At 42.6% G+C, this 17008-nt stretch overlaps 1 protein-coding gene and 1 pseudogene across 4 annotated transcripts; both read left to right on the top strand.

Annotated features, from left to right (window-relative positions):
• The first annotated feature begins 2657 nt into the window (after nucleotides 1-2657).
• LOC109478827 lies at nucleotides 2658-16434 on the top strand (annotated as a pseudogene).
• Nucleotides 6726-13287, top strand: LOC109478825 (hydroxylysine kinase-like). Of its 4 annotated transcripts, none has more exons than XM_019780643.1 (7): nucleotides 6726-6774; nucleotides 7206-7436; nucleotides 8158-8283; nucleotides 8610-8740; nucleotides 9052-9226; nucleotides 10072-10275; nucleotides 12628-13286. In XM_019780643.1, exons 2-7 carry the CDS (start codon nucleotides 7214-7216, stop codon nucleotides 12858-12860), a joined length of 1092 nt encoding a protein of 363 aa, XP_019636202.1. In that variant the 5' UTR covers nucleotides 6726-6774; nucleotides 7206-7213; the 3' UTR covers nucleotides 12861-13286. The 4 variants fall into 4 exon arrangements, with proteins under 4 accessions (XP_019636202.1, XP_019636203.1, XP_019636201.1 ...); XM_019780644.1 differs by lacking the exon at nucleotides 6726-6774 and adding an exon at nucleotides 6802-6951 and having other exon boundaries at nucleotides 8158-8241; nucleotides 12628-13287; XM_019780642.1 differs by lacking the exon at nucleotides 6726-6774 and adding an exon at nucleotides 6802-6951.
• Nucleotides 16435-17008: the final 574 nt, after the last annotated feature.

The following is a 17008-nucleotide window of genomic DNA, read 5'->3' as shown; positions in this document are numbered from 1 at the left end:
CCTGTTGGAAAAGATAGAGTCTGCAACAGGCAATTTAAAGATTCTGATGCAACGTTGACCAAACATTCAAGGATAACGTTGAAAAAGCTGGGTTTCGCACAGTCAGTAATTAGAAAAAAAGGGCACGCAACATTAACATTTACTTTGCAATTCTTTTAATCTGCGTGTTTACTCAATGTCTCATATACAGTAAACCAGATGCAAGTTTCAGTCGTTCTCAAGATATATACATCTGCAGGTTTCATCATATCGTTGGCCTCAGGCAACAAGAAATCATATAAAAATGACATTATATATAGAGATATAAAAGAAATGCCCTTGCTAGAATTTGCCATTTACTGAGTCCCATTTGGCGGAGGTGACCCGGCCAGTTGTCATGTTTGTTTTCATTTTACAGATTACAAAGTTTGTTAAGCGGGATCACATACAATGTCCTGCCTATTTGTCGTCGGCCATGCAGTCGAATTCGAATAAGAAAGTTGGGTTTATTAGTTTGTCTGAGCCTATTTTGTATACTAGCATTCATGAATGCTCAAACTTAGCCTACTGGCAACTTTCTTCACCCGAGCCGCGATTTGGGCTGCTGTGGCGGCGCCGACGTCAGGTCCGTGATTGTGCTCGTGGGGGCCTTCTACGAACACGCCACCGTGCTCCTTCACTCTGGCCTTGCAGGGTGCTCCCTTCGGTCTTACGGCGCACTGCCAGTACACGGTTCCGGGTAGTCTATGCTGGACGGTGAACCTGTAGCCTAGGTTGTCGACAAGTTCCGACTGCCCGCTCTTCGTTGCACCCTCGATCACTTCGTACGTGCGGGGCACCGGCTGGTCGTCGAGTTCCATCTCCGACGACGTTGAATCTTCGAATTCAATGGATTCCTCCAACGTCTCGTTGTACACCATCGGAGGTGGCGGGGTTGGCGTCAAGAAGGGTGGACCACTGGTGAAGGTGATGTCGGGCTGATCGGACATGAGGGTGTTCTCGTCTGCGGGTGGAGAGAGCAGCTCTGCCGTAGAAGGCAGGTTTGGCTCGCCCTCCATTGGGCGGCAGTCCTGACATTGCCAGAACCCCAGCTCTGCCGTCTCGTTCACGAGTTGTCGGTAGAAATCTCTGGTGATTTCTGAAACAGAGCATATAAAATGATAGGAAGATAAGTGTACATGCTATTTACAGTCACTACATGATTTTTGTGTGCCATTGTGTGGTACAATACAAGCCGGCAAAACCAGCGGAAGAAATAGACCAGGTAGCTGATATTGCATCAAAATTGATGCAAGCGTAAATAAAAAAGTTTGACATTTTTTGGGGGCGTCGTTTTCGTCTTGCAGCTGCGTTCTACGATTTACAGTACAAATGTATTGTCAATTTTGTTTTACAAATTGACAAAAATCCATGCGCGCGCAGATGCCGTCCATAAGAAACCATCCATAAAATTAAGGGATTTTGAGCCAAGGGACTTTGTGCCTATCTCTAGATCTATTTGAGCATTGTTCCGAACAATTTTCCCAACAATTCTAGAAACAACTTACCTCTTTGACAAGTCCGATGCTGCCACCTGTTACAGCTGTCACACTGCAGGGCCTCCTGTCTTGCTCTAACGGTTTTCTTGCACACAACACAGGGGAAAGCGTTCGCCATGGCTGTTGCTATGAACTGAACGCCAGGCTGACGGAAGGCCACCTTATGTATATATGCCTTTCCAAGTTGTCCCAAGTTGTCTGTTTCAAGCCACAAAGGAGGACCGTCTCTATTGATGATGATTGGTGACGCGACAATGCCCCGCGAACGTCAGTAACACTTCTTTTTTCTTAATTAATCCAACGTCGGTTAACACCTTTTTCGACGTTGTTGACACCTGCTTTTCTTGATTAATCCAACGTCGACGCCAAGCCACGCTGTATTGAAAAGCGTTAAACAGCGTGAACGTATGATGGTGCAACCTTACACAAGAAGTAAGTTATAATAAGTAGTTTAGCGTTAAGCTTGCACGTAACTTAGACACAGACAATCATGATTTGTGCATTTTTTGATCATTTATAGTCCTACGGCACACTCATTGCCATGTAATTCAACTATATAGTGTACACTGATTTGCACACCTCGCTGTCACTTGATTTGGTATATTCTTTAGATTTACTATTGGGACTTTTTTTATTCTTATTTCGTGAGGCGTTAGTGTGTAACTGTAGATCTTGCTATCGACCAGCATCTGTGATGGAATTAATAGAAGAACGCTGCTTTGTTGATATCGCCCATCATTTAATAGTGAAACACAAATGGGGACTCAATGGTGGACATTCTAATGCACCGGGCAAAGCCCTGTTATAGGGGGGCCAGCATGCCCTTTTTCGTAAGGCGTAATCTTTGTAATCCGAGGGCAGCTTCCCCCAAAATCAACGTAATCCGTAATACTGTAGTACGTTAGCCGCGAAGCGTAAAGTCATAATCAGCTCTGACACTTCAACGGAATTAATTCTAAATTGGGGACGAAAATTTTGCGTAATTCGTAATCACCCCCCGCCCATGCAGGCCCTCTTATAGGGACAGACTGGTTGAATTCCTGTAGTCGTTTAACACATATCTTCAGATTCTCAGGCGGCAATCAGGTGCGTGACCTCCAACTTCGATACAACTAGTACTACTTCCGGGTCGTCATCAGCTACTTCCTGTTGGGGAAAGGGCGCGCGCTGCGATCGTTGTGCAGAGGTTTCGTCCACATTTCTCGAAGTTTGCTGCTGTTTTCGGCTGTTTTACTCACAGATTACACGCAAGGTAAGATCTGTTCACGAAATCTTGCACGAAAGAAGATTATGAATGGTGAGAGTAGAGAATTAGAAGATAAAACGTGGCCAAGAGGTGTTCACACGTTGTGTAAACTTATCAGAAGGGTGTTCATGGGGGATGAATCATTTTTGATCATGTACGAGTGGTTGAATGACAGAAATATGTAAATAAAACCAGTTAAACATTTACAAAAAGTGGAGTTGATGACGATTTTGTGTAACTGTAGATGTGGATCTTTTTTGTAATGTGAACAAAATGTAGCGTAGGAGGGTGCGGATACCGCGAACCCCTTTGTTAGCCCAAATTGAGGTTGGCTTCAGTACTACGCGTACGTACCTTCACATCTGTTTTCAATTGCCCAGCTCCTGTTACTCGGATGGGGGTTAGGGACCGTTCCCAGCTCCTGTTACAGGACAGTTCACTAATAGTTACTTTTAGTAAACTGGTGCTGGATTCTGTGCATGCGATGCGCTAGTATCAGGGTTCGAAATATGCCCACGCGGGGAACATTTAGAATTAAAATTCATGAAATTTGAAATTAACGAATCACATTCGAATGAATTACAATTACACAAGTGAGTGAAATATAGAAGTTGCTGAGTGACGGTGGCGATCCGGTCGTGGCGATCCGGCCAGTCGCCATTGTCTGTTCCGTTTGTTTTCATTGCAGATTGCGATGCTTGTTTACCTAGTATTAGCCATCGGTGTTGGTCTTGCAGTTGAATTTCAATGAGAAAGTCTTATTTAAATTTGTTTAGCCTTTCTTTGTTTTAAATATTCATGGCTACTAGTATTCAAATTTTCCTGCGGGCGCTTTTGATGGAGGTCATAAGCGAATAGGTAAGAAGGGTCAAGGATATGAAGCTCTGTAAAGTCATACGAAGTGAATAATACAATTTCCTCCGGATTCTATTGGCAGTCACTCAGTAGCCTCTACCAGGCTTGAGGGCACGGCTGGAATTATAGTAGAAATCGGCCCGAAATAGAGAGATAACACGCCGAGGGAGTTTAGCCATCCAGTTTACAGTTTGCCGGCCCACAAGCCTGTGGAATATCGCTATGTTCAAAGGCAATAAAACTAATCCACTCGTTTTCTGTACAAAGACAGTAGCTTCGGAGTTCAGATCATTTAAGCCGTAAATTAATTTACGCGCGGTGGGGCGCGTCCGGCAGACCGGCGGCTTCTTCAGGCCAAAGGTCAAATTACGCGTTGCATCAAAACGCATATTCGAGAGTCTCTGTTCCTTATTTTCAAGATAATTTAGCAAAGCTAGTGATAATTATCGATATAAATAATCCAGTGTTGTGGGCCGGCAAACTGTAAACTGGATGGCTAAACTCCCTCGGCGTGTTATCTCTCTATTTCGGGCCGATTTCTACTATAATTCCAGCCGTGCCCTCAAGCCTGGTAGAGGCTAGTCACTCAGTACAGAATCAAACGACTGGATAAGTCCTCAGAATCAGCCAATCACCAATCTTAAGCAAAGTGAAACATGTGCACATGTACACGTTCTTGATCCTTAATACTGTTACTGTTATGTACAGTGTTACTGTATATTATTCTAATCAAGTTGTAGAAACATAAATGTGGGGAGGAGGGGCATCCACGCAGATGGGGCAAGTGCAATGTAGCATGACTAAGAGATATTTGGGGATCATCCAGTTCACGAGCCCAGATTCATCTCCAAGTAGATGTTGTAATAGAAATTGTTTGCATAGGCCTGTTATTTACGGTTACTGGTATTTTCCATGTTGCAGAGGTTACCATGGCAACAGCTGGCAGATGCCATGGCACTGACAGTGCTGGTCAAGATGGGAAGTTTACAAGGAGTCCTGCAACGTGTGAGGAGTTTGGGAGCTGTCGTTCTCTGAAGAGACACATGCGCACTCACATGGATGAGAAACCCTACAGATGTGAGGAGTGCAGAAGGCAGTTCAGTCGGCAGGGTAGTCTGAATACTCACATGCGGACTCACACAGGTGAGAAGCCCTACAGGTGTGAGGAGTGCAGCAGGCAGTTCAGTCGGCTGGGTAGTCTAAAGAACCACATACTTACCCACATGGGGGAGAAACCCTACAGATGTGAGGAGTGCAGCAGGCAGTTCAGTCGGCTGGGTAGTCTGAAGACTCACATGCGGACTCACACCGGAGAGAAACCCTACAGGTGTGTGAAGTGCAACAGGCAGTTCTGTGATCCAAGTACTCTGAAGATACACATACGGACTCACACGGGGGAGAAACCCCACAAGTGTGAGGAGTGTAGCAGGCAGTTTAGCCAGCTGGGTAGTTTAAAGACCCACAGACGCACTCACACAGGAGAGAAACCCTACAGGTGTGAGGAGTGTAGCAGGCAGTTCTATGATCCAAGTACTCTGAAGAAACACATACGTACTCACACAGGGGAGAAACCCTACAAGTGTGAGGAGTGCAGCAGGCAGTTCAGTCAACTGTGTAGTCTAAAGAACCACATGCACACTCACACGGGGGAGAAACCCTACAGGTGTGAGGAGTGTAGCAGGCAGTTCTGTGATCCAAGTACTCTGAAGAGACACATGCGCACTCACACAGGAGAGAAACCCTACAGATGTGAGGAGTGTAGCAGGCAGTTCAGACTGCTGAGTAATCTGAAGACTCACATGCGCACTCACACTGGAGAGAAACCCTACAGATGTGAGGAGTGCGGCAGGCAGTTCAGTCATCTGGGTAGTTTAAAGACCCACAGACGCACTCACACAGGAGAGAAACCCTACAGATGTGAGGAGTGTAGCAGGCAGTTCAGCCTGCTGGGTCATATAAAGACTCACATGCGCACTCACACTGGAGAGAAACCCTACAGGTGTGAGGAGTGTAGGAAGCAATTCGGAAGTCGTAGAACACTGAAGATGCACATGCGCACCCACACTGGAAAGCAATCATAAAGGAGTGTACGTTCAGTGCATTCTCTACATTGATGGGTCGTCTAAAGTTTCACACGAAACTGAGTTATCTGTCATAACTCTTTCACAGAAAATGACAACGGACAATGTCTGGTTTGTTACCTCTGTAGGTTGTGACTGTGTGTCAATGACTACACACAAGAAATTTTAAGCTTGCACGCAACTTAGACACAGACAATCATGATTTGTGCATTTCTTTGGATCGTTCATAGACGTCCTACGGCTACACACATTGCCATGTAATTCAAATATAGTGTACACTGATTTGCACACCTCGCTGTCACCTGATTTGGTACACTATTCTTCAGATTTACTCTTGGGACTTTTTTGTTATTCTTATATTGTTAAGTGTGAGGCGTTAGTCAGTGACCCCTATTCCGGAAGTTTAGCAAATTACTTGTAGCAATCATTATTGGGTCCAACTATCCGAAATATGTTAAATGTCGAGTTAACACTCGTTGACTAAGAGTAAGCACTAGTTTAATTAGAGAGTAAGCACTTGTTTTGTTCTATCTTTAGTATCGCACATCGTTTCGTTACCCTTCTTTGTTGATTGTTTGATAGTTTGATGGTAGGGTTGTTCATATAGGACCTGCATCATGTTACTTTTTATAGAAATTGTAGGGCTTAGGCACAGCCTGGGAATAGTTATATATACATGGCCTTCCTGTGATGTTTTCATATAAATAGACTCCATCTGTAGGTGATAGATCTGTATGTGATTTGATACTGTTGTTTATGAAAGTCGAAATGTTACGAAATAAAGTCGTTCGACAGAAAGAAAACGTGGTCATCAATCGAGGTCTGTGGATCCGTGAGTAAAAAAAAGAAAATGTAGATCAAATTTCACAAACAAAAAAATTGCATTAGAATTGGTTTCGTCTGGTGTGGTCGAGTCGCCACATTTACAAGAGGTTTATAATGAAATACAGGGCTCAATTTTATTCCATAACGTACCGGACAACGCTTGGTTCCTGTAATAGGGACACACTGGTTGAATGGCATGTAGTCGACTAGTCGTTGAACGCATATCTTCAGATTCTCAAGCGATAATCAGGTAGGTGACCTCTTCGAACTTCGCAACTTTGATACTACTACTTCCGGGTCGTCATCAGCTACTTACTGTTGACGCGCGTTGTGATACTAAGTACTAGTAGTTGTGCAGAGGTTTCTCCACATTTCTCGAAGGACACGGTCCTGTTTTCGGCTATTTTACCCACAGATTGTATGCAAGGTAAGATCTGTTTACGAATTATTGCACCAAGAAGTTTATGAATGGCGAGAGTTGAGAATTAGGAGACAAAACGTGGCTGTTATGTTGTCATGAGGGTTTCACATGTTGTGATAACATATCACAAGGGTGTGCATGGGGGTGATTGATCTTTGTTTATGCCCGAGTGATAGAATGTATAGTATACATGGCCCAGGAGGGAAGAAATGAGAATTTGAGGATTTTTTTTTCATATCATGATCATTCATTTACTACAGGCATCAGCATGGCCCAGTCTGAGAAAGCTGAAGAGATTCTGGAGAAACCTCACCTGACCGAGGAGCAGGCAGGACAGCTGGTGGAGAGACTCTATGGGCTCAAGGTCAAGTCTGTAAAGCCACTGGACAGCTATTATGACATGAACTTCTATGTGACAGTTGATGGCCCTGCCCCATGGGCTCATGGGTACACGTTGAAGGTTACGAATGGCACCGAGTCGAAAAATGAGGGTAAGTTTCTCAGACTGGTCAGGTACATGTACTAGCCTGTGTTTACACAATCTTTCACTGGCTGGGGCTAATTTAATGCAATTTTGTCAGGCTAGTTATGTACAAGATCTAACTAAGCTAGAAGAGATTATGAAGGACAGAAAACACCTTCAGTAGATTATGCACTAAGCCTACTGTTGTGGTCCAAGTATTGCATGTTGAATTGTTCCCTAATATACAGGATGACTCAGACTCAGTCAGAGTAAAGGATACTGGACTTTAATTAAAGGATTACTAATATTTATCACCAACGTGTGAAATGCATTACTATAGTAAATTTAGTGATGCCATTCATGATTGGGCAATAATAACCCTGCGTATACATTCATCTTTGGTCACGCTGTATAATGTTCTTGTGTCTAGCATCTTACTACATTCATAATTTTAATTATGAAAAGACTTGTATTGTTAATCTTAAAAGACTTGTTGTAGTAAGCTGTACTTGGGAAAGGTTTCGTGAAATTTAAAGTTCAACACGTACCACTTATCTGTGTTTGGACGGCAAAATGATTTTGAAGATGGGTGCTGCCTACCTCAAATGTGCAGTGAAATGTGGGGTTCTAGTCTAGAACCAGTCTTGAATAAACTCCATGATATTTCTCTCTTTTGTCCCTGTTAAATACTTTATGCCACTTGTATAAAATTCTTTTTTCTTCTTATGTTGTATTTGCTGATGTCCTAGATCTGATAGAGGCACAGAACAAGATGATGGCATTCCTAGCAGACAGAGGATTCCCAGTGCCCAGAGTCGTGCCAAACCTCCAGGGTAGAGACATGAGCCTGGAACAACTACTGAAGAACGAAAATGGTACACTATTATACGTTTGAACGTAACCCCAAAAGATTTATAGTGTACATCCTTTCTTTGATTACTCAAATATTAGATATTATATCAAAATGTACACATGTACATGTACCAACAAAAATAAACATTGCCAAACACAACAGTTGCAAGAAAGTGCAGTGTAATGTGATTTAATGTGTGGAAATGTGATTTTTGTATCCATAAGTTAGTAGTTTTGCTTTAATTTTCTTAGCAAATCAAAGTTGGTTCCGATTTTACAACTAGGCCTGATGACAGTATGAACATCTGTGATCAGTCTCTTGATTTTGGCCTTCTCCTTTGTGGTACAGTTAGCTATTCTCACAACATTGTTCGCCTTCTGACATACCTCCCTGGGACCGTATACCACAATGTTCCAGTCACTCACCACTTAGCCTACGAGGCTGGTGCTTTTCTAGCCAAAGTACAGAAAGCCTTGAGGGTAAGTTCACCTATTGCTGTAGGTGGCTAAACACCTTGCAAAAGTGGCGTGTAATGCACATGCTGCTCTAGTATAATGAATATTGTGGTCTGAGAGATACTGTATGTCTCACAGAGTGTTTTTGTTTCTTTGATCTAAAAATGATATAAGTATAAAAGTATACATCTCATTTTTGAGTCATCGTGAACATTCATTATACTTTGCATTTATCAATTTCATCACAAGACAGTTGAATTTCCCCTTCCTTCAACTTGCATTGTAAAAGTTGATTTCTAACTACAATTCCAGTTTGGTTCATTTCTTTCCACCAGGATTTTTCTCATCCAGCCTTGCACAGACCAGACTTTGTGTGGAGCCTAAGATATGTCCCTAGCCTTGAGAAGCACCTGCACTGCCTGAAAGAGGACCCTCATGTAGACATAATCAGAGAGATCATTCAAGCTTTCAGAGAAAAAGTGCTGCCACGCATGGATGACCTTCAACAAGGTAAGTAGAAAGAAAGTTTGTTTGCTTATTTTCTTTCTAGGTTTGACCCTCTCAAATAGGGATGATTCTGAATCTTAGGGATGAGTACTAATATGGACTCTTTAATGTGTTTGACTTGACTTTAATGGGATCCACACTTAGCTTACAAAAAATGTATTGTAGCTATTCTTCCTGTGGTCCTTCAAGACACACATGACACATTTACAAAACATAAATACATTGGCAACAATTACAACATGTTAACACAGCTTAGAAAAAGGCTACTAGTATATACATCATCACCACTTCATTTCATTCCAGGCACTGGCCATCCTATACAAAAATGTCCTTTTCTGTGCATTTGTTTGAGGTTTAGGGCGGCGGATGGTCTGTGAGTCTGATGTTGTGGTATGGTACCCATGTGACTGCATTGTGATATTCTTATATAATGATATGGGTTGTTTTTCCTTTATTATGCTACTGAAAGTTCTCATTCCTTTCTGGTGGTCTTTCACTGGTAGCCATCCCAGCTTCTTTAGCATCCTGTCCTTGCTTGTGTACCTGTCGCTTCCCGGGTTGAGCCTGGCTGCTCTGTTCTGTATCACTTGCAGCCACTTCATGTTCTTTGCAGTTGTGCTGGCCCACACTGAGTTGTAGTAGTCTAGATGTGTCAGTACCAGGGCTTGAGTGAGTTCTATCCTGTGCTTCGGCAGAAGTGATTTCCCACCCTGCTTACTTGGGCCATGCTCCTATTGCACTTCTTCACTACAAGGTGAGGTGATGTGGTCTAAGATGACATCTCTATTTAATTGAAAGGCCACCATACCATGTAATGACATTGTTTACGGTTGTGGATATCTCTCCAGGAGTGATGCATGGAGATTTCAATGAGCAGAATGTCCTGGTAGAGGAGGATCCTGTAACCCCCAGTGAGTACAGAGTTTGTGGGCTTCTGGACTATGGTGGCATCATCGTTGACCCCTACATATTTGACCTTGCCATCGCCCTGATGTACTTCATGTCAGTAGTATTAAAGGATCCTTTCTCATTCGGGGGACAACTTGTAGCAGGTTAGTAAGCTACACGTCAGGCTTGTACAATAAAGGATTACCCTGACCCACATCCACTGCAGAGTGATTAAACTCCCAAACAAGGAGAAGTCGTAGACATCATCCCTCCATGAAATAGCTTGTTATTTTGCAATCTTTTGGTGTATTTCAATAGAGATATTATGAGTCAAACTTTGTTTTTATCAGCAGAATGATTTGTGGTGGCACTTTGTATTGGAAGGGGTTGCCTATATGGGGGTCTGCATGGGGGGGTCCTGGCAATGGTTAACGGTAAATTCAGCAGGGCCGATAACGCTTAACGGTAAATTCAGGACGGTCTGCAACGCTTAACGGTAAATTGACAGGCTTTTTTTCGAGCTGCACTGGATTTGGTATCTCGCTTTGTGAGAAAAGGTGATCACTGACAAAATTTCGTATACCTTACATGTAATCTGTGAAGAACGCATTAAAGGTATGTGTTCCCTGTGTTTCCCACCTGCCGTGGTCCCCGAGTGCGTCCACAAATAAAGGAGAGTCCGAGTCGACGTCGGCCAGGGCTCTACCCAGCTTGACTTTTTTCCGTTCGCCCAGTTTTATCATGGATTTTGAGAGGGGGGCGCCGAAAGCGCTCGCAATCTGAGGGGGTCCGGGGGATGTTCCCCCGGGAAATTTAGGATTTCTAAGCCTTCAGAAACGCAGTTTCCCGCATTTTGAGAGACAAATCATGGTGTTGAGAGTGTTTGTCGGTCCTTCTGATGTTTTCATATTTTTACTCAAGATTTTTGTTAATTTTGTCTGTCAAGGTTGACGGATTCGTTAAAAAATTCTGTAACTCTCCGCAAACTTCCGGTAATCTACGGAAAACTAGTGCTGGCTAGAGCCGAAGGGACCGAGCGCAGAAGGCGCGAGCAGTGTAGGGGGGTCCAGGGGTATTCTCCCCCGGGAAATTTGGTATTTTTAACTTTCAATGACGCATTTTCCTGCACTTAGAAAGGCAAAATTAGGCGTAACGAAGAATTATTCATTAACACTTAACGCTGAATTTAGGATGACAAATAAGGTTTTACGTTGAATTAAAACGACCAATAACGCTTCATGATGAATATACCGATAACGCTTAACGTTAAATTAGAGCGGGCCGGCAACGATTAACGGTAAATCAAAATAGCCCATAACGGTTAACGAAAAAGGGCATGCAGGCCCTCCTATATTTATCAAGCTGTCATGTGCAAGCGTTGTGTCTTGTTACCATGGTTTGTTTACTTTGATGGCCTGCAGGTCATTTGCCTCATGTAGGTCAGTGACCAGACAGGCAAATGACCTGCAGACCAGACAAACAAGATTTATTACCTCCGTCCTGACATCAACAGCCTCAGGAATTTCAATGATACACAAAATTTCACCTTCAAATTACCCACCATCTGCAGACACAAATTTGAACAACTGACTAAACATGTACATCACAGACCCTACTTTGGATCAATAAACTATCATTAACAGCACTAACAGACAACCAACCAACCAACCATATTGAGGTGAGGTCAATGACCTCTCAAGCACACATAAACAAATTCAAACCCCATTCAGTGACCCAAACACAACCACACGATATTTTCTGCAGACTCTGTCTAGGGTAAAAATAGATTGGATGCCTGGGCCTGACCTGCCAGCTGGAGGTATAAACAAAAACACTCCGTCCAAAGTTTGGGGTCAAACAGACCATCCTATTATGAAATAGGGGTGAAAATGTGAAAATCCTTTTAAATTAAGCAATACAAATATACGACAACCTGCTAATGCACTCCAAAACACAAAGAGACTCAACAACTACCCGCATACCAAATATCATACCAAACCATCCACCAGATTTTCCAAACATTCAACACAAAAAGTCCAACGTTAAACATTTTGTAAATATCAAACGCAAACAGCTAGGGGACCCAAATTTAAACCACTAAACCATGGTAATAACAACAACATGCTACCTTAATATCGCACAAACAGTCCATAACGCGACAACAATAGAATAAAAAAATTAAACTGCAGTACCAAGGTCAATCACCAGGGGCTCAAAGTCAACCTAAACAATCTCCAAGGCCCCATCCATCAATCTGCCAAATATCATACAGTTCCTTCTCACCGATCTTCAGATATCAGACCAAACATGAAACGGAGTAAAAACAATACCCCCCATTTACATGGAGGGTAATTATACTCAACCTTCAATACACAGAAAAGAGAGAGAAAGACTAAGACTAGTGAGACTAGTTTCAAAATATTACATATTGCATTTTGTGCATTGTATTATGAAGGACTTTGAAACAGGTTGAGTACTCTGAAACTACATACATCTTGTCATGTTTTGTTCCACAGGATATGAAAGTGTCCGTGCCCTGACGCCTGCAGAGTGGGATGTGTTGTACTACTGTGTTGCTGCCAGGGCCTTGCAGTCATACGTGTTGGGGCACTACACCGCCAGCCTCCATCCTGAGAATACAGAATACCTCATGTTCACAGCAGGAAGTGTCTGGAAATTCATCGAATTGTGGTGGGGAACCCCTAAAGAGGAGATCTACAAACAGTGGAGGAATATTCAAAATAACTGATATGGATTGTGACGTTTTTTTTTAATTTTTATACATATGGTGTTCACCAGGTCCGACAATGTAAAACTCATTGTCAACATTTGTAAAAAAAGTCACTAATATATGTATATAGCGGAAAACGTTGCCCTTAATACATGGTATAATTGAATGTATGGTATGATTAGACTAGTGTATTATGTATATTTTACTAGTATGAATATCTTTTTGATTTTCATTAGCCCCTTTTAGTGCCAGCGGGAGCTCGACCAAAGTAAAGTAAAGTTTAGTGCCAGCTTATCAAATAACTTGATTAATAAACCATAAAGTAGTTTTTGATAGCTATGTAAAACTGATAGAATTTTGTTAATTTAAGAGTCACTCTTCGTTGTTAATAGATGGTTAATTATGGTATAGTTGACACGAATATATTCCTTATGTAGGTACATGTATATGTAGGTGTAATACTAATACATGTAGATCTGTATCTCATCGATTTGATACCATTATTCATGAAAGTCGATGTGTTACGAAATAAAATTGTTCGACTCTAAAAAAGTGGTCATCAATCAAAAACAGTGGTCTTCAATCAAGGTCTGTGGATTCGGGAGTAAAAAGAAAATCTAGATGAAATTTCGCTGACAGTAAATTGCATTAGAATAGGTGCCGTCTACTGTGGGGGATTGGCCACATTTATAATGGATTTATAATGAAAATGCCTAGTAGAATGCCTGTAGTCGTTGAACGCCTATCTTCAGATTCTCAAGCGGTAATCAGGTACGTGACCTCCAACTTCGATACTACTAGTACTACTTCCGGGTCGTCATCAGCTATTTCCTGTTGGGGAAAGGCGCGCGCTGCGATCGTTGTGCAGAGGTTTCGTCCACATTTCTCGAAGTGTGCTCCTGTTTTCGGCAGTTTTATTCACAAATTGCACGCAAGGTAAGATCTACTAACGAATCCTTGTACCGAGTAGTTTATGAATGGAAAAGTAGAGAATTAGGAGACAAAACGTGGATTGTCGTGAGGGGTTCACATGTTGTGTCAACTTGTGTCAAACATATCAGAAGGGTGTGAATAGGGGTGAATGATCTTTGATCATGCTCGACTGGTATAATCAAAGTACAATGTCACAAAAAAGTAGAGTTTTGGGCAATTTTTTTGTAGCTGTTGATGTAGAGAAATGTGGTTTTGGGGGGTAATATTTACAAAATATAGGTGGACACGGATACCACGATCCCCTTTGTTGGCCCAACGAGGTTGGCCTCAAAACCGCGTTGCTTCACATCTGGTTTCCATCATCGCCCAACTCCTGTTACTCGGATGAGGGTTGGGGACGGTTCACTAATAGTTACTATCATCGCCCAGCTCTGCCGCTACGCCACACAACCCCACTACAGAACGGAAAAACACACTTTTCCGGCACAAAGCTGTCTGATAGAATTCATGAAAATTCAACAGTGAGAAGCGAAGATGGTCGCTAAAACCAAAGAGGTTATCTTTTTAACTCCATGCTAAAACAAATTGGGCTTTCAACAAATTACATGACAATTTGCAAGTGAAAAGCCCCACTAGTCTAGCCTGGTTACCAAACCTATTATAGCTCCCGAGTCTTACATCCTTGCGGAGAGGATGTAGGACTCGGGAGCTATAATAGGTTTGGTAACCAGGCTACCACTAGTCAACAAAGTGCCCATGCAGAACAAATATGTCGAACCACACAAGTTTTAACAAAGGGAACGGGTACACGAGGGTACGGACGGCATTCAGGACAATTCAAGATATTTATAGTCGAGTGGATCGCAGGCTGAATAAACAGTAGAAATCGGCCTGAAAATTAATGGCCTGCTATAAACTCCCCTTGACCAGCTACATTAATTTTAGGGCTGTTTATTCAGCCTGCAAAGGGGTCTGGTGGAGACTAATGAACAAATTATGTGCATCACGGTCCCAGGTATCTAATCACAAAGAATGGTCCATTGATGGGAATTGAGCATTTTTGTGTTTGTATACGGGTACGAGTCAAGTTTTTTACATTTACATACCGTTAAAAGAAATGGCATCGATTGAACAATGTAACTTGACTTACACTGGGCTAGTGCTGTTCAAAAAAGAAATGTAAAATGGAGGGGTGAAAGAGGTCAAAAATGAACATTGGGGTCCTACCCTATAAGCTAGTTGCAATCCAGATGTTGCTCAAACCCTGGTCCAAATTTTGGCAAACCCTCCCAGGGCCTCCCTCCAATCCAGCCTCTTGCAACCCCACCCCCTCTACAGTTATTTTTTTTTAACAGTCCAATGCACGAGGTTTATGAATAATTTTCCCTGACAACGGCTATTTTAGGATACAATGTGGCTTATTTGTGTTTCATTCATCTTTCAGTGGCAGAGGTGGCTTTTGCGACCTTAGAGCCTACAGACAACAGCTCAACAACGGTCAACAACGGTCTTGCAGAAGAGGATTGCAACAGGCCTAGAGAGCTTGACAAGAAGAGTGATTTGAAGGGAAACATGCAGGCTCTAAGAGACGACAGACCCTCGAAGTTTCAGTGTGAGGAGTGCGGCAGGCAATTCAGCAGGAAGCATGGTTTAAAGCTTCACATGCGCACTCATACAGGGGAGAAACCCTACACGTGTGAGGAGTGCAGCAAATCGTTCAGTGTCCTTTGTAACCTGAAGACACACATGCGCACTCATACCGGGGAGAGACCCTACACGTGTGAGGAGTGTAGCAGACAGTTCAGACAAAAGAAGGATTTAGAGATACACATGCGTACTCACACTGGGGAGAAGCCCTACAGGTGTGAGGAGTGTAGCCAATCATTCAGTGAGCTTTGTAAGTTGAAGCAACACATGCGGACTCACACCGGGGAGAAACCCTACACGTGTGAGGAGTGCAGCAAATCGTTCAGTGTTCTTTGTAACTTGAAGACACACATGCGCACTCATACCGGAGAGAAACCCTACATGTGTGAGGAGTGCAGCAGGGAGTTCAGACGAAAGAAGGATTTAGAGAGACACATGCGTACTCACACCGGGGAGAAGCCCTACACGTGTGAGGAGTGCAGCAAATCATTCAGTGAGCTTTGTAACTTGAAGACACACATGCGCACTCACACCGGGGAGAAACCCTACACATGTGAGGAGTGCGGCACATCATTCAATAGCCTTTCTAATTTGAAGACGCACTTGCGGACTCACACAGGAGAGAAACCATACACGTGTGAGGAGTGCAGCAGGCAGTTCAGTCAAATGGAATCGTTGAAGAGGCACATACGTCATCATACCGGGGAGAAGCCCTACACGTGTGAGGAGTGTAGCAAATCATTCAGTGACATTAGTAACTTGAAGAAACACATACGTACTCACCGCTGAGAAGACCTACAATTGTAACGAATGTAACAAGAAGTTTCGTCGGCTTAATCATCTAAAAAAGCACCTCCTAAGTCACACTTGCTAAGACCTTAAAGTGGAGTACAGTAGGCAGTTCAGTTTAGTCAGCTGATTAACTGAAATCTGCAAAAGAGTCTGGTGGAGATTAATTGCATGCATGCGGTTCAGTCCTTGGTGTAACTTCAAGAATCTTTCGAAGGGGAAGATCTGTGGCAGGCAGTTCAGTCTGCTAGGTGTACATATGAGCATTAGTTATGTTTCGGTTACTACTTTTGCTGTATGTGAATATGCATATTGTTAGACTTTAAATTCTCATAGAACATTCACTTACTAGTATTCATTTTATTGCTAGTTTTGCCTGCATGTCATTAGTTAGTGAGTTGTAACAACTCCCATAGTGGTACAATATCTAAAGTAGCAATGTTATGTTGTATAAAGTTAGGGGAGGGGGTATAGTCTGGGTGCCATCCTCCGTAGTTACCACCGTGACCCTATTGTCGTTGGCCGTGGTAGTCATAATAGGAATGCGGTGGCCACTACGAAGGATGGCACCCAGGCTAGCATGTTTATAAATTTGCCCAACAAGACTGAAATGTAGTAGTCTAGAAATTAGTTTCGAAATAATAGTAGGTAAAAAAGTGACTTTTTACTATGGTATAACACTAGAATAAAGATATTTTTATATGTTAGTTTAGCTATGTTTGATATGTCTGCTGCCTTATTGTAGTGACTGATCTTAAAAATAAATTTTTTTCATATCATCATCGTGTTTTTCATGA

The sequence above is a fragment of the Branchiostoma belcheri genome, unplaced genomic scaffold, assembly GCF_001625305.1.
Source record: "Branchiostoma belcheri isolate BF01 breed outbred unplaced genomic scaffold, Haploidv18h27 scaffold45, whole genome shotgun sequence".
Classification (NCBI taxonomy): domain Eukaryota; kingdom Metazoa; phylum Chordata; class Leptocardii; order Amphioxiformes; family Branchiostomatidae; genus Branchiostoma; species Branchiostoma belcheri.
Note: the sequence above shows the minus strand (reverse complement) of the source record. Positions and strands in the feature narration are given on the sequence as shown.

Coding starts and splice junctions, on each gene's coding strand:
- LOC109478825 (XM_019780642.1), top strand. Junction 9,227..10,071: donor CATGGATGACCTTCAACAAG/GTAAGTAGAAAG, acceptor ATATCTCTCCAG/GAGTGATGCATGGAGATTTC. Junction 10,276..12,627: donor CGGGGGACAACTTGTAGCAG/GTTAGTAAGCTA, acceptor TTTGTTCCACAG/GATATGAAAGTGTCCGTGCC.